At 36.2% G+C, this 23,454-nt stretch overlaps 1 protein-coding gene across 3 annotated transcripts in view; it reads left to right on the forward strand.

The window, feature by feature from the left end:
- The window catches only part of SYNE1 (spectrin repeat containing nuclear envelope protein 1), a 212,762-nt gene that overhangs the window by 180,483 nt on the left and 8,825 nt on the right, over positions 1 to 23,454 (forward strand). For all 3 annotated transcript variants that reach the window (XM_087939369.1, XM_087939379.1, XM_026705017.2), the window contains 14 exons: positions 3,098 to 3,285; positions 4,455 to 4,605; positions 7,397 to 7,579; positions 7,742 to 7,879; positions 9,480 to 9,671; positions 10,677 to 11,007; positions 12,168 to 12,236; positions 14,287 to 14,429; positions 15,424 to 15,550; positions 16,855 to 17,066; positions 18,167 to 18,367; positions 19,170 to 19,298; positions 20,067 to 20,279; positions 22,138 to 22,230. In XM_087939369.1, the coding sequence (XP_087795495.1) occupies positions 3,098 to 3,285; positions 4,455 to 4,605; positions 7,397 to 7,579; positions 7,742 to 7,879; positions 9,480 to 9,671; positions 10,677 to 11,007; positions 12,168 to 12,236; positions 14,287 to 14,429; positions 15,424 to 15,550; positions 16,855 to 17,066; positions 18,167 to 18,367; positions 19,170 to 19,298; positions 20,067 to 20,279; positions 22,138 to 22,230 (2,370 nt within the window). The remainder of the gene's footprint in view (positions 1 to 3,097; positions 3,286 to 4,454; positions 4,606 to 7,396; positions 7,580 to 7,741; positions 7,880 to 9,479; positions 9,672 to 10,676; positions 11,008 to 12,167; positions 12,237 to 14,286; positions 14,430 to 15,423; positions 15,551 to 16,854; positions 17,067 to 18,166; positions 18,368 to 19,169; positions 19,299 to 20,066; positions 20,280 to 22,137; positions 22,231 to 23,454) is intronic.

Consider the following 23,454-nt stretch of genomic DNA (forward strand, 5'->3'; position numbering starts at 1 on the left):
AGCTCTCACCTCTTAGTGAATTTCCTCCTGAATTCTTTTGCCCCTGGCTGGAATCCACAGTTTTTCACAATTGTAAAATTAATTTTATCAACCTGAACTGCAGCCAGTAAAATGGGTGGCTGCTGTTTTTTCTCTCAAACATCTTTTGTCTTCTGGCTTCCTGCCACCATCCTCCCCCCACCCTTTAAAAAAAATCAATAATCTATGATTAACCTATCAGGAGGGGACTTTTCCAAGCAGTTATTCCTGAAGAAGGATTGGACTAAACAGTATCCACTGGAAAAGGAAATGTCATCTACTGCAGTATATCTAAAAAAATGAAATTGGAGAATGAGGCCCCCAAGCAAGAAGGGGTTCAAACGGTTGCTGGGAAAAGCAGAGGGCAAATAGACATAACACATATGCAAATGACACAACTGGATTAAAGGTGAAAAGATGTTCATTGCTGATTCACTCACAGGCAAAAACAAAATTAAATTTTCATGCCCATAAACAGTTGAACAGGGAATGTCAAAGCAATGAACCAAATCAACCTTGAAGTTATCAAAATAGCAATGTCAAGAATGGATACCGACCTTCTGGGAATTAGTAAATTGGATGGATGATTTCATAGCAAAGAAAATAATATTATATAAGAAATAGCATAGCTGCTTTTTAAACAAAATATGTTAAAATAATTTATTGATTGATTGATTATTGAAGTGCCATCAAGTTGGTGTTGATTCTTAGAAACTACATTGATCTCCATGATAATCTGTCCCTAACCTCTTCTTCTGCTGGCGCAACTGTAACTGAGTCTATTATATTGCTGTGATTGTCCTCTTTCTCTCTTTCCTTCCCCCTTTCCAAGCATTTTATGGTTACACAAACCATATGGTTGGAAACATGACATAATGTGAGTTAACTGCACACAATTTGAAGAAATGTAACACGACAAAGAGCTTAGTAGTAAAGCACTACCTCTAGCACTCCAGCAAATGATAGAATAATCTCATTTAAAGTGCAGGACAAGACAATCAGTATCACAGGGATTCAAAGAAATGGGAATTGAACAGTTCTATGATGATTTGCAACACCTCATTGATACAAAACCAGCAATATATGTCATATTCATTATAGATGACTGGAAGGCTAAACTAAAATAAAAATTTGAAGTTTGAACCTGGAATAATGGAAACATTTTATCTTGGTATACAGATGAAGTAGGAGACAGACAAATAGCTGTAACAATTCACTCATACTGTAGCAAATCTGTTTTTCAAGCAATCTAAAATGCAATTCTACGCATGAATATTGCTGGGTAAACAACACTAAACTCAAATTGACAGTATGATTTGCCACAAGTGGGTGTAGCTCTGTTCAGTCAACAAAAACAAGACCTAATGCTAACTGAAGCTTGGTCCTGAACTTCTTGTAAAATTTCAGCTTAATAAACCAAGTGATCGACAAGATACAATTTCAGTAATATTCCATCTGCTTTTGTTGTTGCAAAGATAGAGAACTGAAATGCATTTGATAAAGTGTACGCCTGAAGAATTCTAGATTGAAATTCACTCAAATCATTAAATGAAGTAAACAAAAATATTAGAAAATGCAGCATTCATAAGAAGACAAAATGCCTATTGATAGATTGAAAATTGACTAAGAAAGACAGAAAGTAAAAGACAACACATAGAAAAGAAAATTCCTGAAACATAAACTCTTCTATGACCATGAAGTTTACACAAGCAAGGAAAATGACATTCAAATAAAAAGAACAATAAATTTGTTTAAAGTAATTACAAAAATCCGGGCAATCTTTCCTGCCAAGATAAGTATGATAACAGACAAGGCAAAGATCTACTGGAAAAGAAGGAACAATAAAGAATTAATTAAAATATGAAGCAAAATTATCCAATTGCCCTAAATATCTAGATTGTTGTTAGACACAATCACTGCTGACATGAGAATAAGTTTACAAAGATTCAAAGAAACACTCATTGACAGACAATCTTGGTGAATTGATGTAGTCATGAAGTAATGGACCATGGAGGGTTGAAAAAGACTGATGAACATCATAGCTATCCATGGCAGACATTTTGTGAATTCATGTGTCCACTAAGCTCTTGGAATTCCAAATTTGTTCCTGTACAAAAGACTACCTATCCCATCCTGGAATTTCAAGCATACAGCAATAGTCTTGACATTTTTAAGACTGCCATTTCATGAGCACTTCTCACTCCCCAGTTACTATTTTTTCATTTAAAAAAAAGAAAGAAATGATGTAATTTTCTCTACTTGTTGTTCCACTTGATTCAGTGATGCAAATGAAATAAAGCATATGGTTAGAAACATGACAAAATGTGGAGTTAACTGCACACAATTTGAAGAAATGCAATATGACAAAGGGCTTAATAATAAAGCACTACCTCTACTAACACAACCTTTTTTTTTTACTAATCTCATCACCGCAGCTAAGGCTGTTTGGGAATGGATGTCATAAAGAGAGCGCTCCTTGAAACCCTTTTCACTCATTCCATTCAGGGTTTTAAAAGTCAACATCAAACCATGATTGGAACCCAGAAATGCAGTTGGCAAATTGTTACTGAGAGATAATTAGTGGTATTAATATTAGACTCTTTGAAATTACCTAAAGATATGTGGCAATAATACAGTAGATTTCAATTAGTATATTTGTAGCCTGGTAGAACTAAATGTTTCTTAACAAAAAATATGAACACCATTAGCAACATTATGAATTCAGACCATCTATGCACTCTTTTTATCTTACTATGTTTAATAAATAAGCCACTTGATTAGAAAAATATGTGTTGGGATGATTAGTCTCTCTCTTTCCCCATCCCACTCCTGTGTGTGTGTGTGTCTGTGTGTGCATGATTGCATTAATCTTTATTTTTAAGTATATCCACTTGGAATCTAACTCAAAATTCTCAATTTTTGTGGAACAATTGGGGATTTTTATTAGCCACCAAGTAGCTTAGCTTTTTGTTTTCCTTTACTTGTATTTCAGTTTTGCCTTGCTTGTTTATAGTACATAGAGTATTAGTTAATTTCAGTTTTGCCTAACACATTCACAAGTTTATCTGTTGACTTACAGGAACTTCAAAGAGACATAGAGAAACATAGCACTGGGGTTGCATCTGTCCTCAATCTCTGTGAAGTTCTTCTCCATGATTGTGATGCTTGTGCTACTGAAACAGAATGTGATTCCATTCAGCAAGCCACAAGGAACCTGGATCGAAGATGGCGGAATATTTGTGCCATGTCAATGGAAAGGCGAATCAAGTAAGTATTTGGCAAAACTTCAGATGATTCTCCAGCTTTCTTAGAACGGAATGAAATCCAGCCAATTCTTAAATTAAACACCTGTTAATGGATATAAATTGCATAGGTTAAGGGATATAAGTTACATCGAACATCATGTGACTTCCATATGGACCAAACGTCATTACATAGAGATTCTGCAGTAAGAGCTAACATTTATCTGAATAGTTTAATATTCTGCTTTCTGATATGATCTTTATTCAAGGCAAGGCACATAGATACAGTTATTTGTTAATGCAGGGAATGGTTATTTGTATTTTTTTCCAAACTTCTTAATTTAAACAGCTGTAGTTGTGTAGTTCTGAAACTTTTCTGTTCAGCTCTTTACAATGGAGTGTTGAAACATTCAAAATAATTATATGATTTCAAATAAGGTTTTGAAAAACTAGAAGAGGAACAACCCATAACTACTTTATTCCAGCTCAAGCCCCCAATGGCAAGTCCACAGCATCTGCCCAACAATTTTAACATTGATTCCCTATGGAAAGCCAAATGGGTGGTTGAACATGCAGACATAGAAGACAAATAAACAACCCCACAACCCCACTTTGAACTACCACGTCAGCAATGGACAATCCTGAATAGAATTTGCACCTCACATGGCATCTGCTGAGGCTCTCTGTATAAATGGGGCATAGTATCATCCCCTCATTGTGACCGTGGGGGGGCCCATGTCAAACTATAGATCACATCATGACCGGCTGTAAGCTGAGGGCATATACTGCTCCAGTATCTGATTTTTTTAAATATAAACATTGTGCCTCAATGGATAGATGACTTAGACATTAATATTTGAACATAGATCTCTTTGACATTTATATTTTATTGGGTTCTACTAATCTAGTTGAAATGGCTTGACAATTCATTTATATTGCTAGTCCGCGTATGACATGGCATATGCTAAATAAATAAATAAATTCAGCTTAAGCTGGATTCAGCCAATGAATTATGTTTCTTGTTAAAAATAATTCTTGACAAAACTGCTTTCAAGCTTAATTAAAAGTCTGTATTGTTCTGCTTGGGCACGTTTTAATAGGCAACATGATTTCTTTATTATAGTTGGTAACTAGATGAGATATCAAATAATTTTAAGTGAAATTCAGCCTCTCCTATTTTTATCTTTGTTTCAGAATTGAAGAGACTTGGAGACTATGGCAGAAGTTTTTGGATGATTATTCTCGCTTTGAAGATTGGTTGAAAATTTCTGAAAGGACAGCTGCTTTCCCTAGTTCTTCTGGTGTATTATATACAGTTGCTAAAGAAGAACTAAAGAAGTTTGAGGTGATTTGATCTGTTTGAAATATAATCTGTTCTGATGCTATCACAGAAGCAAATTTATTCTACCTTATTAGTATAACTCTACTCATTTTATTTTAGTGAAAGATCAAATTCTACCTTCAGACTTGGAGAAAAGGACTTTAAAATTGTTTGTCCTGCCCTAAACTATAATTAAAATAAATTAGTGCACTTTATTGATATGCATTGGTCATTGTAAGGCCATAGTCTGCTATAATTTAGCCAGCATACGCCCAGTGGCTCCTGTCTACAAATGATACAATTGACTTTGACCAGGTAATGATGTCATCCCAACGGAACAGCATATTGCTCTTTCTTTAGCAAGGAGAAGGAACCTGTGTTTCTTATTGTTGGGCTATTGTTTGGTTTGGTTTAGTTTCCCTTTCTGGCTCATTCTTCCCAGGAATAAACATAAGGCCACTTGGAAATGGAAGTTTTTCTCCTTTCTTCCTTTCCTTCAGTTGAGTCAGAGGAGAACAAAGGAAGTGGCAACTGCATCAGCCAAAGTTTATAGATGTAATGCAAAATATAATTATGACCACCAGAAAGAGAAAATATAGGAAAATGAAATAAAAAGAATTGATATTACTATCCAAATCATAAAATTTGTACAGATGAATACATCCTGTTTTCTATTTCAGAGTAAAGATAATGGCCTAGGCTTGAACTCATCCTTACGCCATACAAAATGTCCTTTTGTATACAATACAAAAATACCCTTTTTATATTTTATTGATATTTTTTTAATTTTGAAGTCTCATCCTTTCTTTTGCTTATTGTTTTAATTATTTCAAACCATTGTCATCATGTTTACATAGGACTTAGTCTTGCTAAATGGCCCAAAGGTCCATTTATATGAATGCGTCAATCAATTTCTTGGATAAAAACATTCTTACTTTCTATTCCATTTCCCTTTTAGTTACTGAGGAATCATGTAATTTACACTACTAAATAAAATTCAATAAAATATATTTTAGTAGTTAAATATGTGTTCCTCTGTGAGCTTTTTCTGTGTATTTCATTTCATTTTCTTTAATCCAAATGCATTTCAACTATCCACTTAGGTTTCCCTAAATGTGTGGATGCTGCAAGCATCTTGAAAGAAATGTTCAAACAGATATTTACTTTGTTTTTAACTTATTTACTATTTTTACATGCTACAGTAGACATTATAGAATGAGTGGAAATAAAAGAAAACTCACTTAAAAGTTTATAAAGGGAAACATTTCAATGTGGCTGATGGAAGAAAAGCTGCTTTTTAATCTTCTGGATACTTTTTATAGACACCAGAGCATTTCCTTTTTTGCATATGCTATGAGGACTTGTAAAGAATAAATTTATCTTTGCTTTAATACATTTCTTCCTTACCGAGATGCTTTATCTACATTTAGTTGTTTACAAAGTCAAAAGAGTTGTCAGATTTAAGCCTTGCATTTCTCAAAAATAAATACAATGTTTTTATTTGAATAGTAAAATGTGATACACATATGAAAGAGTTTGCTTTTTAGAAAAATCTTAGCTAAAGTAAAATTAAATTGAGCAAACTAGAATATCAGTATAGAAGCGTATCATTGTAAGACAGTAGAAAACATTACAGCTGTCATTCCCCTGGACAAATGTTAGCAACAGATGTAATTACAAATGTGGTTGACTCAACATAAGCCTCTTTGTTTAAAATCTGTAGTCTTTCTTACTGATTCAAACAGGTGGATTTGCTTTTCTGGATTTGTTTTATTAAAGTGTTGTTGTTGTTGTTGTTGTTGTCCAACTGAATTCTTCATATAATTGCCACTGCAACCTGACTCTTTTTACTTAATCTCCCCACCTCTCTACATTCTGCACTGACATTTAAATTGAGTTGATTGATCATTTATGAGATGAAGCCTTGGAAGATATTTGCTGTTTCAGATTACATAGCTCCCTTTTGTCCTTGGCTGCAACCTGTTGCACAAATGTCTTTTCATTTTAATCATGTTGATTGCTAATAAAAAGGAGCAGAAATAACTCAGAGTTAATGTTGATGGCCATGAATGTGCCTATAGATTATTTTGTTCTGTTACAGCTGGTGATTCAAGGATAGCATTTAATCCCCTGATCTCTCCTTGGTAGATCCTGAGTGTACACACTGTTTCCTCTCTCTATTGGGGTCTACCTACGCAGACTAATTTTTTATGTGATATAATTACATTACCATGCATTCAAGCTAATTGACTTAACAAACTATGTCTATCTTTTATTCTGAGGTTGTAAGAAATCCATTCCATTTATTTTAATTGTATTAGCACTTTGTCACAAAATAGAGTTAAACATATTTGTATAAAGATATTTGTTGTGATGCCATTGCCAAATGGTTGCCTGGTTCCCAAATGTCATGCTTTAGAAACATGTACTACTACTTCATCCTAAGTATCAATATGCACCTGTTTGACAATAGTTGGTGTAGCACAATGATTTCATGTACTGCATGAATCAAGTAGTTCCTAATATCTCAAGAAAATTGTTGCCTATATAGATACTTCGGCATAGGGGAAAAATATACTTCAGGTAATAATCTTTAGCACAACTTTTATGTAAGTAAAACTCATATTTTTCTCTCCAGTGTGACAGGGGTATTAAACAGGATGTAAAAGCCTGGATAATAATTTCTCCTTGATAGAAAAGTTCCCAGGTACAAGCAAAACAATAACAATAATAATAATAATAATAATCCAATCAAAGTTAGTGATTATAAGGACTGAAGTTTAATGGGTTATTTTGCTGCTGTGCTTTTTTGTAGGCTTTTCAGCGTCAAGTACAAGAAAGTTTAACTCAGCTAGAACTGATCAACAAACAGTACCGCCGCTTGGCCAGGGAAAATCGCACTGATTCTGCTGGCAGCCTCAAGATGATGGTCCACGAAGGAAATCAGAGATGGGACAATTTGCAAAAACGAGTGATCTCCATCCTCCGCAGACTTAAAGTATTCCTCCCTTTTCATTCATTTATTGCAATGTTTCTGTAGTTGAAGGGACAATTCTAAGAACAGCAGTTTTAATTGTTATTTTTGGATTTTGCTTGCAATGTCTAAAGGATATGTACTAATGTGAAAAAGTTCAATGGTCACATTTTCCTTTTTTTACAGCATTTCATTGGCCAGCGTGAAGAATTTGAGACGGCACGTGACAGCATTTTGGTCTGGCTTACAGAGATGGACTTGCAGCTCACCAACATTGAACACTTCTCAGAGTGTGATGTTCAAGCAAAGATAAAGCAACTCAAGGTACAGAAATACAAATCTAGAGAATCACAATGATAAAAAAACAGAGCAGATTTTGTCATTAGCTAATTTTTTATGCAACATGATATGTATGAAGGAAAACTAGTAAGCTTTAAAATTCATCACACACCCATGAACAAGGTTTCATACAGTAAAGTTATTGTATGAATATTACATTAGTGTTACCTAGAGTTATTTTGAGATAGGTAGCTATATAAATTTGATAAATAAATAATAAGCTGAAACAAACTGAACTTACTACGAAAATCTTCTCCTCACCCATTGCTTTACCACTGCAACTTATCCTCCTAACCATTTCATACCATATGTTTGTCACATCATAAAGTAAAGCAATAGTTTGCCACTCAAATCTTCTGCCTCAAATTAGTTTGTTGTTTTGGAATAAAACATATGCCTAAAGCACATTTTACTCTTTTCTATTAGCTGTACAATTTAAAATAATCAAGGTAAACTCTCTCTCTATATATTTACTACAATTCTTTTCATTACTTGGTATCTAAGTTTCATGTGAGTAACATTGTCATTATGAGATAGGCACTCTGTGACACAAGGACATTTTGATTCCAAGTTTTAGGTCATTGATTCCTTAATGATGAGAGAAAGATTAGCAAATGACTAAAAACAGGTAAAATATTGCCACCTGTTATAAAATTATATCCTTTGCACTACTATCTGAAGGGATCATGACCCAAAACTGAACCACTGAAGTATGCTTTACAAAATTCTTTTCAAGCTGATAGTTTTATGGGGTGTTTATGTTTATAATTATGTTAATATAGGCATCATTTGGGTTCATCATAAAAATAATCAATGTCCAGCTTTGTTTTTATTCTCTACAGTATCCATAGTGCACCCTGTCCTTGTTCAGCAGCTGCAATCTGTTCTTTAAATTGGGATCTAAATAGTCACTAAGTGAATACGTGGCTAAGAGAAAGATAGAGAGACTGCGATGACTATTGGTTGCTGCTGTCATATTTAGATAAAGTTCTCACATACATCTATGCAAGTCACTTGAGCATGTGTTGTGATCAGGAGCATGATGTTTGCTTATTAAGTGTATTCAGTAATTGTAATTTTTAAAAAAATACTGTCATATTTGCAAGCAGTTGCTAAATGATGTAGCCACCCAGTGAGGACTGGCTGTAGAAATCTTTGCTAGAGACAAAATAAATATATGTACCAGAAATATACAGCATGTACCAATGGTCAGTCCCCATTGAAAAAAGAAGGCTCCATAAATAATGTATTATATAAATTACATTAATACATAGGTTGCCTTTTTCTTCTAAAATCTTTAGATTTTGCTTCTAAACAGTTCCTCCCTTATGTGACATAAGATATTTGGGGGGAAACATTAATTAATAAAATATACAGAATAGTGCCCCAAAGGTGCTTTTATTCCAAGAGGCAAGTGGACTTTCTGGTAAACCAGAAAATCCAGTCACCTCTTGAAAATGAAGCACCTTTGAAACAGCCATGTCCTGGATGACTGAGAATCTCCATAGACATACAATATAGTGATTGGCCTCTGGATCCTGACTTTTCTTACATCTTGTATAATAAATTACACATTGTGTTTCAGGCTTTTCAACAGGAGATATCCCTGAACAGCAACAAAATTGAGCAAATCATTGCCCAGGGTGAGCAACTGTTAGAAAAGAGTGAGCCTTTAGATGCAGCTGTCATTGAGGAAGAGTTGGACGAGCTGAGACGTTATTGCCACGAAGTCTTTGGCCGAGTAGAAAGATACCACAAAAAATTAATTCGTCTTCCAGTAAGTGTTAACTTTGCTATATCGATATTTGCACACTTTGTTAATGTTTAGACATCATCATAGACTCTGAAGAGGAGTCACAGACCTACAGAGTTATAGCTGTTTTGGATAACTCATATCCTAAGTGCAGGTCCTTCAAGTGCAGGTCCCCCCCCCCTTTTTTTGCATTCATTAGGGTAGGCCTGCACAAATTGAAGAGGAAAAAGAGCCAGACTGATAAATGAAAAATAATCATGAGCCACATAGGAATAACTGTAGCACTATTCAGGTGTTCAATAGGTACAAAGCAGTAAAAGCACTGAAACTGGAGGCCACGGTGAGGCCTGAAGGCTTTGGAGGCCCTTGGTAGCATTTCCTTTCAGGAGAGGGTGAATTTTTTTTAAATGTGGGCGGGCCTTACAAAGCTACTTGGCAGGTAGCATGCAGCCATATTTGTTTTGCAGGACTGCCTTTGAGCATCTCCAAATTACACTGCTGAAGTCTGGCAGTGCCGCTACTGTATATTTTTGATTGAACTTTTTTTTGGGGGGGGGGGCGCACAAAATAGATGCATTGAGCCTCTTACACCTTCACATTGTTCTTTAAAGACCCCCATCCACTATTTAAAAGTAACACTGCAAAAAAAAAGTCACTCCTCTTAACTAAAAGATGCCACTTTAAAGTTTCATGCAGATATAAGATCTGAGCTACCCATTTATCCTAAACATTGCCCATGTTTTTGTGAGGAAGTAAACATTTTTACATTAAGTCTTTTTCCCCCCAGTCTTTTAAGTGGTTCTGCAAACTGAAGAGACCTAGAAAACAGCCTAAAGTAATAATATGTAATAATAAAATGCAAAACATGAAAGAAAAAAGAGCTGGTGCTTTTCCAACTTATGTCTTTCAATTTATTTATTTATTTTAATCTTGAAAGAATGGATGTCATGCAGGGAGATTTTTCTTGATCTAGCAAATGAAGGGCTCCTCATGGAAAGCATTCATTATTGTTTTAATGTCTCCCTCTAGCTCACAGATGATGAGCATGAGTTATCAGATCGTGAAGTGGAGTTGGATGAATCAGCAGATCTTTCAGACCTGCCCTGGCATGACAAATCCGCAGACAGTGTCCTTTCCCCGCATCCATCCTCCATTCTCTCGCTGTCTCTTCCCCAGCCACACCGAAGTGAAAGGTCAGGACGGGATACACCAGCTAGTGTAGATTCCATTCCCTTGGAATGGGATCATGACTATGATCTGAGTCGTGACCTGGAGACCGCAGTTTCAAGAGCCCTTCACTCTGACGAAGAGGGGAGGGACAACAAAGATTTTTATCTTCAAGGTGCTACAAGTCTAGCAGGTAAATTCTTTCAACAGATGTTTTGAGCTTCATGATCTTCTTACATAAGACCATCTCTCTTCAACTGGCCTTCATGCTTGAGACGTTTGATGCAAGATTACAGGACCACTTCTGACCTCTCAAAATTTTAACTAATGTTCTCCAACTGGCACACAGAAGGTATTACTGAGATACATGCAGCCCCCAGATTAAGAACAAGTTCCATTCCCAAGGTCTGTCCTTAAGCCAAATGTGTATGTAAGCTGATATATTGTGCAATGAACTTGAACCATTGCATATTTAACTTGAATCATTTTGTAATTAAATTTTGCTGTAGTAGGCTCTGTTCGTTCTTAACTGTAGTTGTCCTTAAACCAGAATGTTCTTAATCAAGATGGATTTATTAGGTGACATTGCACATTGCACAGTCTTTACAATTCTAGGGAAAAGGAGAGAAGATACATTTCAAGAAAACATTTGACTTAGATAAAATAATTGGACCTATAATTAGTTATTATTTGTATTGTATGCATTTTACTTTACTTTATTGTCATTTCACCTCGTACAATGAAATTAAATACCATCTTCAGTGTACAATTTATGACTATGAAAATAAACACAAACACACATCCCTCACACTCTACACATTGAATTGAAAACCCCTGATAATACTGCACTATACAGTAGAATTCAATAGAGTTAATGTCCTGGGATAAAAGCTGTTTTTCAGCCTATTTGTCCTTGTTTTTATTATTCTGTACCGTCTGCCAGATGGTAATAGTTCAAAAAAAGGGGTTCCCAGGATGAGATGGATCTTTGAGAATGTTTTCTTAAGGCAGCGGGAGCTATAAAGCTCTTCCAAAGGGGGGAGAGGGCAACCAAAGATCTTCTGGGCAATGACATTAACCCTCTGGAGGCCTTTCCTACCTGCCACTGTGCAATTGGCAAACCATACAGAGGTGCAGTAAGTTAAAATACTCTCTATGGTGCAGCGGTAGAAGGTCACCAGCAGTTTTTCATTCAGTTGTTGTTATTTAGATATAGACCAGACACTATGATTAATTTCAGTCCTCTAAGCAAAATGTAAAATTAACTTGATAAATTATTATCTTCTGTTGAAATTCACAGATTCCCTTCAATAATTATTGCTAAGAATCAATCGCTGTGTTTTATCTTTGCAGATGTAGTGATTCCTGAGAGCCCTGAAGCCTATATAAAACATACTGAAAATGCTCTCAAAAATGTCTGTGGTAGGCATTAAAAAGCCTAAAATTGCCATAATCCTAAAATATCTCTAGTAGAGCTTTCTTAACACTTCTGCTGCTTTATTCATTATGTAGCCGATCACTCTAATTCACTCAGATGCACCAGCAAATTGAAAACTATTTCCTCACACAAAAAGTACCTTGTAAAACATTGTTGCTTCCAGTTGGATATTTGGCAAACTCACAAAATTTGAGGTCTCTCTTTTTTTAAAGTATAACACAGAGTAATACAGTAGTGCTACCATCCCTGTCTCGCAGTGTGTGAGCTGGGGGGAAATGCATCAGTATATTGTATTAGATTCAGATGAGAAATAACTAATATCACCAATTGTATACATTTTTATTGTGCTGTACTATAAGGAAGATTTTGTAGGGCCAATAAGGGATATATGGGTGGAACTGAAAGAATATACAAGTAATCCTTGATTTGTAACTGTTTGTTTAGTGACTGTTCCAAGTTAACAACAGTACTGAAAAAAGTGACTTATGATCATTTTCACACCTAAGACCAAAGGTCTTCAAACTTGGCAAGTTTAAGACTTGTGGACTTCAACTCCAAGAATTCCTGAGCTAACATGACTGGAAGAGGAATTCTGGGAGTTGAAGTCCACAAGACTTAAAGCTGTCAAGTTTGAAGACCCTGCCTAAGACCACTGCAATGTCTCAATAGTAACGTGGTCAAAATCCAGGAACTTGCCAATCGACCTGTATTTACTCACATTTGTCCTGTCCTGGAGTCATGTGATCCCCATTTATAACCATCCCAACTGATTTCCAACAAACAAAGTCAGTGGGGAGAGCTGGAGTCACTTATTGATTTAATTGCAATGGATTTAACAATTGCAGTGATTCGCTTAACAACTGTGGCAAAAAAACAAAAAAGATTGTAAAATAGGGCAAAACCGCAAAACTCACTTAACTGCCTCGTTTAGCAGAAATTTGAAACTCAGTTGTAGTTGTCAGTTAAGAACTACCTGTAGTGTCAGGCTGGCTTCCTCTCTCTGCATTATCAGATTATCTTGTACAGTTTGAAAATATTGGATGGCATCACACAAGCTGATCTCGCAAGGTCTCCTCCCTCATTTACATCCCCGCATAGACATCACATCTTTTCTGTGGTTCCTCAGTTTTGCTATTTCTATTTGGAACTTGCTTCTGAAGAGAGGGATTTAGTGTCTCCAATGATTTCTGCTGTGCTGAGAAGTGGATATAACTGGATTTTATTCTGGAAGAGGCTTTTTTTAAAAAAGCATGAAATATGAATGCTAATATTCTCCAAATATTTCTAATTATGGCTATAATCAAGGAAGGTGCTATGTCTTTATTTTAAAAAACAAATATGTATCCTGGAGTCATTTTTGCTGCTTTGCAATTTAGTTTTCTACTTTTTTAAAAAAACAACCTCTGTAAAATATAGACATATACTTTAAAATGCAAATATTCAGGGTTTGGGACTTTCTGTTTTTTTTGCATGCTAGAAAACTAGAAATAGACTTAAGGAAGCATACCATCTCTGAATTTGAAAGAAAGTTAATGGATCATTCAAATTTCTGGGTTATTGGGTTTTTTTGTTTTGTGTTTTTTGTAATTTATCCAAAAGTAACCATTTATGTTCATCTGGAATATACTACTACAGCCTGCGGCAATGTATAGGAGATATGAAATTATTTGAGAGGAAAACAGAATGTAGGTTTTTTTCTCTCACACTCTCCTTATTTACCTAGTGAGATACCACAAATACTTTAAAAATGTCAGAAGATGCAATAATACCAGTAGAATATTTTGCCTTCTGTACAGAGCTATTTCTAAAAATGGATTGCTTTGGTCAACAATGTATATTTTCTCCTTAAAAAATCACTTGTCCTCAATTACTGACCCATTTGCAAATTACTTATAGATTTAATTTGTCATAGGCATGCTATTCAGTCACCTTTTGTCATGCTTCCTAACCTAATTAACCCTACTCTCCATTTTATCTGTATGTGCTATTTTAGCTGCTCAGATTGATAACATCTCATTTGTATAATTTCTGCAGGAGAACCAGGTTCCTTGGAAACACATATTCGGCAGCTTGACAAAGCTTTGGACACTAGTCGTTTCCAAATACAGCAAACGGAGAATATAATCCGCAGTAAAACCCCTACAGGGCCTGAGCTAGATTCTAGCTACAAAGGATATGTAAGTACTGTGAGCATTGCCACCTAGTGGCTGGATGTAAAAGTAAACTTCTCGATATACAGAAATGGTAACCTCTAAGAAAAAAATGTGAAGTCCTGAAATCCTAACAAATTAATTGTGGCATAAGCAATCGCAGGCAACAAACCAGTGGTGGGATTCAAAAATTCTTTACTACCGATTCTGTGGGTGTGGCATGGCTTGGTGGGCATGGAAGGGGAAGAATACTGTAAAATCCCCATTCCCACTCCACTCCAGGGGAAGTATACTGCAAAATCTCCATTCCCTCCCCACCCCACTAACCTGCTTTCCAGCTCCGTTCTCCTGTGCAGGGCAACAAAAGAAGACCCAGTGGATCAGCTGGGACTTGGGAGGCAGAGAATAGATGGGGGCGGGGCCAGTCAGAGGTGGTATTTGCCGGTTCTCTGAACTACTCAAAATTTCCGCTACTGTCACCTCTGCAACAAGCCCATCTTAACACACGCAAAATGGACCAGGATTATTCAGGATGGGTGGATGGGTGGGTGGATAAATAGTTCCAAATGCTAGCTGAAGTAATGGGTTCTCAACATACATACAACAAATAAATGCTATTTATATCTCATCTGTTTTGCTCATCCTCAACCCAACCATACAAATAATTCTCTACACATTCTTATAATGAATCTTCTGAGTTTCATCTAGTTAAACAGTTTGTAAAACAATTGGCAAAGAACACTGTATTTTTTTCATTGTAATTGTTGTGTGCTTTCAATGCATTGTATGCCCCTTCTATTTAATGTTTGTCATATAGGACCAATGGGGGACCAATATACAAGAAATCTGTAATTATTATAATTATTTAATATGTATATTAAATAATTATCAAAAATGTGACTAAACCCCAAATTTCTATACAACTAAAATGGTACAACTATCGAAGTCTTAGCTATTTCAAGCTAAATTGTGGAAAGATGGCTACTGAAAAGTTATTTGGGGGATTCTTTTAAAAAAACAGATGAAGCTCCTGGGTGAATGCAGCAGGAGTATAGATTCAGTAAGGCGGCTTGAACATAAACTGAAAGAAGAAGAGGAAAAGCTGTCTGGATTTATTAACCTGAACAATACAGAGCCACAAACATCTGGTAAGTAATAGTCAACCTCCCACCTAAAAGTATGAAAACAAGTGTTAATGATTTACTATGCACACAGGGTACTATCCATACATCTGAATGCCCTCTCTTTTCTAGCCCTGTTGTATTCCACTAAGACCTATGGTGAGATTAGATATGTGGTCCCATTTGATGGGACATACCTTGAGATCAGCTGGGAATCAATCACAGCATGTTTCTAATCACTTTGAGGCACTATAGCACTAAGGCAACTTCAATGTGCTTGGAACTTAACTCTTTTTATCGGGATAACAGTTGTAGATATTTAACTAGTTTCTGAAATAATGTTGAGAATATACCTATACCTGGGATATTATCTCTTTTAATAAAATCAGTGGCATCCAGGAGACAAGAGGAAACAGAAGAACTGTAGCAGATTCAGAACTTGATCCACTTGTATATACAAATGTCTTCTGTTCAGCACTTTTTGTTTGTAAATTAGTTATTTTTTTTCATTTTCTAAGAGTCTAGTGTGGTTTGATAGTATTACTATTCTAGAATCTTACTCAGTTCTGGATTAAGTTGGACTTATTAATATAGGTGAACTCATTGAAAATGAATTTGAACCCCTCCCCCCCAGCCTAAACTAATTATTGTGGTAATGTAGTATTTTGGTTGTAAATAAAATATTAAAACTTAATTTAATAGAAATTGATATAATCTGGTCAGATTGAACATTTCATAATACCTCTAGAATGCCTTATGGTAATAATAGCATGGTGTACAATTTTTTAATGATAAACAGTTTATTAATAGTATAAGATAGTGACAGTAGATTTTGCTTTAGAAATTGGGTTTGCCTTGTTTCATTGCTTACCCTGTGATATGTGGAAAAGACACATCAACCTGAGAGTTTGGAGAGCTAAATATAAGGGATAAGGAGACATGTCTTCAGATAATTTTCCATCTTCTTAGGGTTAAATAAATAGATATGAGGGAGAGTAACTTTTTGTATGGGTACTATTCCTAACTCTGAGCTTAAATTTGGATCAAAACTCAGGAATCTGCATAACCATTGGGTCAGATCCAGCCAATATCTGATACAGGGTAGAAGGGGCTATTATGATAACCCTCTGCTCCTGTTCTTATTATAGAGCTGAATGTCATCTGTCTACTCACGTGGTTAACTGAAGCCAGAAGAGAGAGTAGGAGAGGCAGGGATGGGAACTCATTCTGGTGCCTTCATCATTCTTAGTGTGATGAAATATTGGGAAGTTCATTTGGACATAAAGTTAAGAACTGACTTTTATAAATCAAGATCTTTTTTTTCCCCTTAGGTGTGATTGATCGATGGGAGTTAATTCAGGCTCAAGCCTTAAGTAAAGAATTGAGAATGAAGCAAAATCTTCAACAGTGGCAGCAGTTCAGTTCTGACCTAAACAACATCTGGGTTTGGCTGGGAGAAACTGAAGAGGAATTGGAGCAACTGTGTTGCCTTGATCTTAGCACAGACATACAGACCATTGAATTCCGGATTAAAAAACTGAAAGTAGGTTTCACTTGGAATTTGTTTTAATGTTATCTTGTTTGTTTATTTATTCAGATAGAATAAATATAATTTCCTTTTATGGATGTTTCCCAGAAGTCAGCAGAAGCTGAGATGGATTAAGGAGGACATTTTACCTTTTTAAACCAAAGGTGTTTTTTTTAAATGTTTCATTGTTAGAACCACCTCATTTTATGAAGGAAAATTAGCAGCTTCCTTTACAAAATTGAAGCTGCATTGAAGCTGCTGAAACAATACTATTTCTTCAGGTGTACATAATCTTTAATAGGCCAATTATAAGCTAAGCCCAGGGGTGGGATTCTACCAGTTCGCACCTATTCGCTAGAACTGGTTGTTAACATTCTAAGCAGTTTGGAGAACTAGTTGTTAGAGGAAATTACTGGCCTAATCCTGTAAGGAAGGCAGGAAGAAAACATTCTGGTGCTGCTTACAAGAAACTCCCTCTCTGTAATCCTTATTACATTCTTGGCATTCTTGGTTCTCAGGAACTTCTCTGGAGTTTTTTTCCCCTTCCTTTGCTGGTACTTTGCCTGTGTGAAGTGACCATTCAAAGTTACAATGGCACTGAAAAAAGTGACTTATGACCATTTTTCACACTTAAAACTGTTGCAGCATCCCCACAGTCATGAGAAGCCAGATGAGGAAATGCGTGCCTCGATGTGAGTGATATTGAGTTGGCCACGCCCAGCCAATAACATGACCACCAAGCCACACCCACCAACTAAGCCACGCCCACAGAACCAGTTGTTAAAAAATTTGAATCCCACCCCTGGCTAAGCCGGATGTCTGCCAAGGTGTTTTTTCACATACTGCCATGCCTATAGGCTTTACTTCATAAAACAATATATTAGTTTGTTATGAATTCTGCCCTAATAGTAAGAGATTTAAGAAGTACCTATTACTACCTAGCTGTCAAACATAATTTTAAAAAATATAGCATAGTTATAATAATTAAGAAAAAAATCACATTTAACTATCTTTAATGGATGAAATGTTGAGATGGAAAAGTTTGTTTTCTGAAAAGGTGTTTTTTTTTTCCCTATCTTCTTTTCCTCTCTATCACCTACCCTGCTATTTTCAAGGAGCTGCAGAAGGCTGTTGATAGTCGCAAAGCCATCATTTTGTCCATTAACCTATGCAGTTCAGAATTCATGCAGTCAGACAGTGAGGAAAACAAGAATCTGCAGGAACAACTATCCCAGATGAACATGCGCTGGGATCATGTTTGCTCTGTGTTAGAAGAATGGCGCTGCTCCCTACAGAGTGCTCTCATGCAATGTCAGGTCTGTTCTGGCTTTTACAAAACTTTCTTCTTGGTGTGCTGGATGTAGCTCAGTAGGTATGCACATAATCATGGCTTGTTCTGAAAATGTTCTGGAGATGCTCTTTAAAAGATATTTTGTTTTTCTCCTTGAAAGGTAGCCTTTTTAAGATTTCAATTATAATTAAATTACCGTTTCCTGATACCACTTAGCAAACTGGAATAGTACCAAGCCTTATATAGGGTCCAGCATTAAAAAAAAAAAAAGTGGTTCACTCCAGGCTGTAAAAAAACAACAGGATTCAGTATAAAAGCTCAAACCTATTTAAGATAAGTTATGTTCCATTCCCATGCTATCTTCATAGTCTCGTTCTCCAAATCACAGCCTGGACTATCAAGAAAATGACATACAGTACATCTATGTATTTTTCTTTTGTTTTTTTTAAAAAATATTATTTGTTTAGAACACTTTTTGGCTTTCTGTGACTTCTAAAATTCTAGCATTGTAAACCAGTATTGCAAATCTTGGTTTACTCTTTGTCTGCAGGAATTCTATTAGCTCAGGCATTACAATGACCTATGATTTTAATACATCAGAAAGTGTTTTGTTAAAATAAATTTTAAGGGGAGAAAAGAGATGCAAGCATAGAGTTAGTTGTTAACATTTTAACTTAGAATGGGGGTCTCCAAATGTGGCAGCTTTAAGACTTGTTGACTTCAACTCCCACAGCCAGCAACAGTGAGGCAAACAAGAAATTGCAGGAACAACTGTCTCAGATGACAGAGTTGGGTAGCATTATTATACTCTTATCCTTTGTTTTTAGGATTTCCATGAGATGAGCCATGGCTTATTATTATGGCTGGAGAACATTGACAGGAGAAAAAACGAAATAGTACCTATCAATCCAAATCATGACTCTGATACTCTACAGGATCATCACAGGCTTCTCATGGTAGTATCCCCCTTTTTTTTAATATAAGCAGATGTCTAGGGATGTCTAGGTGACATTAATGGGGAAATAAGTGACAGTATCAAATCTTGTTTGTGGGATTTATTGGTTAGGGCTAATTCTTTATTTCTTCCCAGAAAGATGTGCTAAATTATTCCCCACAGTGTATTATTAATCCCTTCATATCAGACCAGAAAAATTGTTATTCTTGCAAAATGAGTTTCGTTTTGACCTCTTATACATTGTTTTAAGGCCCAAAATATCTCACCTTTCTTTGTGTATACTGCATGAGTCAAAAAGAAAATATTTAAAGACCCCTCACATCCTGGGCATAAATTGTTTCAACTCCTACCCTCAAAACGACACTATAGAGCACTGCACACCAGAACAACTAGACACAAGAACAGTTTTTTCCCGAAAGCCATCACACTGCTAAACAAATAATTCCCTCAACACTGTTCAACTATTTACAAAGTCTGCACTACTATTTCTGTTAAGCTTCTCATCACTCCTTATCACCCATCCCCTCCCACTTGTGACTGTATGACTGTAACTTTGTCGCTTGTATACTTACGATCTATATTGACTGTTTCTTAGTATGATTTGATTGCTTATTGTACCCTATGACTATTAAGTGTTGTACATTATGATTCTTGACAAATGTATCTTTTCTTTTTATTTACACTGAGAGCATATGGATCAAGACAAATTCCTTGTGTGTCTAATCACACTTGGCCAATAAAGAATTCATTCATCCATTGTTCCCAACAGCAAATACGACGTGAGCTTTTAGAATCTCAGTTAAAAGTGGCCTCTCTTCAAGACATGTCCTGCCAGCTGCTAGTCAATGCTGAAGGCAAGGATTGTCTAGAAGCCAAAGAAAAGGTCCATGTCATTGGAAACCGACTAAAAATGCTCCTGAAAGATGTGACACGACACATTAAAGAACTAGAGAAGATTCTAGATATTTCAAGCAGTCAGTTGGTAAGTTTTTTTATGATCTTCTAATCATGGCAAATGACAACAGCCAATTTCTTTCCAATTTGCATTTTTGCTACCATATGCCTTCATATTTTGTTGTACTTTCTGGACACGTACTACTCATGTTAAAATCTGTAAACCTTAAAAGTATTATCATGCTTTGGTATCATGCTATCTTTCTCTTACTACTTCTTGTAAAGACAAATTTTATTTCTAGTATTCACAGCTGGCAAGGAAGCTCATGGAAAGGAAGTACACTTTCATTAATACATTCCCAAGCTAACTTGATTTAATAGAACTTGGTTTATAAGAATTTAGATTGCATAGACAAAAATCTGCTGGGTTTGAGTTCTGCCTAAATTTCAAGCAATAAGAGACTTCTCCCTGAATAATGAACAAAGTCGGTGTTTAGCTCTTTCCCTTCGAAATGAGTATTCACCATGATTAATGAGATTATTTATCTGTAAGTATATTTTGGTGCTCTAAAATTCTAATTCACCATTTTGCAGACATTTGGCTTTAATGAACTCTCCTTTCCCCCCCTTTAAATAAAGATTTACAGCATAACCTATATTTATTTTGCTCTATATGACATACAGATATGTTTTGTTAATTGTCTTTTTTGTCTGAACAATTTTCTTACACTTGTTGCATATTCTTTTTAAACTGTTACAGTTGAAAAGGTGTGGTATGATGCAGGAATGTCACCAAATACAAGTAGTCCTCAGCTTACAACCATAATTGAGCCCAACATTTTTGTTGTTAAGTGAAACATTGTTAATTGGGTTTGTCCTATTTTATGACTTTTCATGCCACAGTTGTCAAGTGAATCACTGCAATTGATAAGTTAGTAGCCTGGTTGTTAAGTGAATCTGGCTTCCCCGTTGACTTTGCTTGTCAGAAGGTCACAAAATGTGATCACATGACCCTGGGACACACCATCATAAATATGAACCAGTTGTCAAGTATCCGAACATAAATCACATGACCATGAAGATACTGCTATGAAAAACAGTCTGAAAGCCCTTTTTTCAGTGCCACTGTAACTTTGAACGGTCAATAAACGAACTGTTGTGAGTTGAGGACTACCTGTAGTGTTGACATCCACCACTATTCTTTTCATTCAACACAGGTAAGCACTAGATACCCACTAAAGGAGGGCGGTAAACTAAAATTATTTCAGAGAAGACAGGAGATGCTAATTATGAGTCATCTAGCTAGCTGAGTAGTATTAACCTTGTTTCCCTGTAGAGATGATTCCCCTACATTGCCAGGTGTGCAATTTGGACTGCCACAGAGGGTCACACTGCAAAAAAAAAAAAATAGTCTTGTGCCTCTGATTTGCTGCTACTTTGCTGTTTTTTTCCAAGAGAAAGTGAAATGAATGTGCATGTGCACAGATTGAAAGAGAGTGAGGAAAAACTTCCAAAGCATCCTGGAAAAAGAAGGACAAAAAAAAACAACAACCCCTGTGGCTGCCCACATGAATGAAGAGAGGTGTTTTGCATGCATTCCCATCATTCTGAAGCCCTTTAAAATATGTATATATTTTGAGTCCTGCTGTCTCCTTTCATAGGTACCTCTCTGTATCCCAAGGTTTTGAGCAGAACTAGTCTCCAAGTGTTCCTATTGAATAAAAAGCACCTGGAGAGAGCAGTGACGGAAGAGAGACTGTTCCTCTTCCAAGGGGTATCAGATGAAGAATTTTTTTATTTCTCCATGCACGATAGTTTTACTGCTTTATGTTTTTATATTGCATACCACCCAGAAAACTTCACTTGTTGTGCCAGTTAAAGATGGTGATGGTGATTAATGATGATGATTATAACTGTTTTGTAACTGTACAATAACTACCACTCAGGACCTATCCTCATGGTCTTCTGCTGATGAACTGGACACATCAGGTTCCCTCAGTCCAGTATCTGGAAGAAGCACTCCAAGCCGACAGAGAATGGTAATGTCATGCCAGATTGTTTTTTTGCCCAGTTCTTGGGTGGAAGCACCAGATAGCTGTAGCCAAGGTGAAAAGTCTTATACACCTCATACACCCCGCCCAAGAAAAGCACCAGACCAGAATAATTCCTTCCCCCGACCTCCCCTCAAAAATGCTGCTTACTAACCGTGTACATCTTTTTCCTGCATCAAGTCAGAATTTTTAAATTCTGTATAAATATAAACAAAATCAGGACTCAAAGTGTAGCAGGTGTATACACGATATGCTACTTCTTTTGAATGGGAAGAACAGCTCTAAGGGATGGAAGCTTTTCAAAGGCTTGTCTTGCCTCACAACTGCTACAACTGACTGCTCAGGTTTTTATTTGACTTTTATTCTGGAGTAGTTTAACCAGTTCATCAATAACCAATCAACACATAATCTGAGTTTAAGCAAACATTACAATAGAAGTTTGTACATTACGTTTTTCAGAGTTCTGGCTCCGAGGCGGACTGCTCAAAGCAGAAACCTGGGAGGCGACAACTCTGTGGGATTAGCCACCGAACTCTGGTCTTGGGAGATGTGGCCCGAATTTAAGTTTACAAACATTGGTCAATTGGAACAGCAGTCATGCAAATGGTCCCTCCCACACACTTGGCCTTGTGAGGTACAATGAACCTTGTAAGAGCTGAAAGTAGTATGGTGATATTGGCAGAGATGGACTGAAAATACAATAAGATTGGTCTTGATAAAGAGCAGCACAAGGAAAGTGATTCGAGTTTGGAGGATAAAAGAAAGTAATTTTATTATTTATATCAAGTTCAGGATACGGGTAGTCTTCACTTAGCAATCACAATTGAGACTTGCGACCCTGTCACTTAATGCTTCAGCTGCTAATCACATGATTATGACTTATGGTTTCATTTTTGCTTTCTCAATTAACTCAGCGTGATCTAAGGCAGTGACAAAGAACACGAATGGTGATCACATGACTGCAGAACACTGCAACGATTATAAATGCGCCATCAGTTGTGAAGTGCCTGAATGGCAATCACATGATGGCGGGACACTGCGACAGTTATAAATGAAAGGATCGGCCATATTTTTAAAACACTGATATAACAGTCATTAAATGAGGCAGTCAGTAAGCAAGGACTGCCTGTATACAGATAGAGAATGCTTGCAGCATTTGAAGTACAAAGATAGATTCTTCGTGTTCTTGCAAAAGAAAATTAGAAACCTGAG

The sequence above is a fragment of the Pseudonaja textilis genome, chromosome 1 (assembly GCF_049901715.1).
Source record: "Pseudonaja textilis isolate UNSWEBS1 chromosome 1, rPseTex1.2, whole genome shotgun sequence".
NCBI classification, from domain to species: domain Eukaryota; kingdom Metazoa; phylum Chordata; class Lepidosauria; order Squamata; family Elapidae; genus Pseudonaja; species Pseudonaja textilis.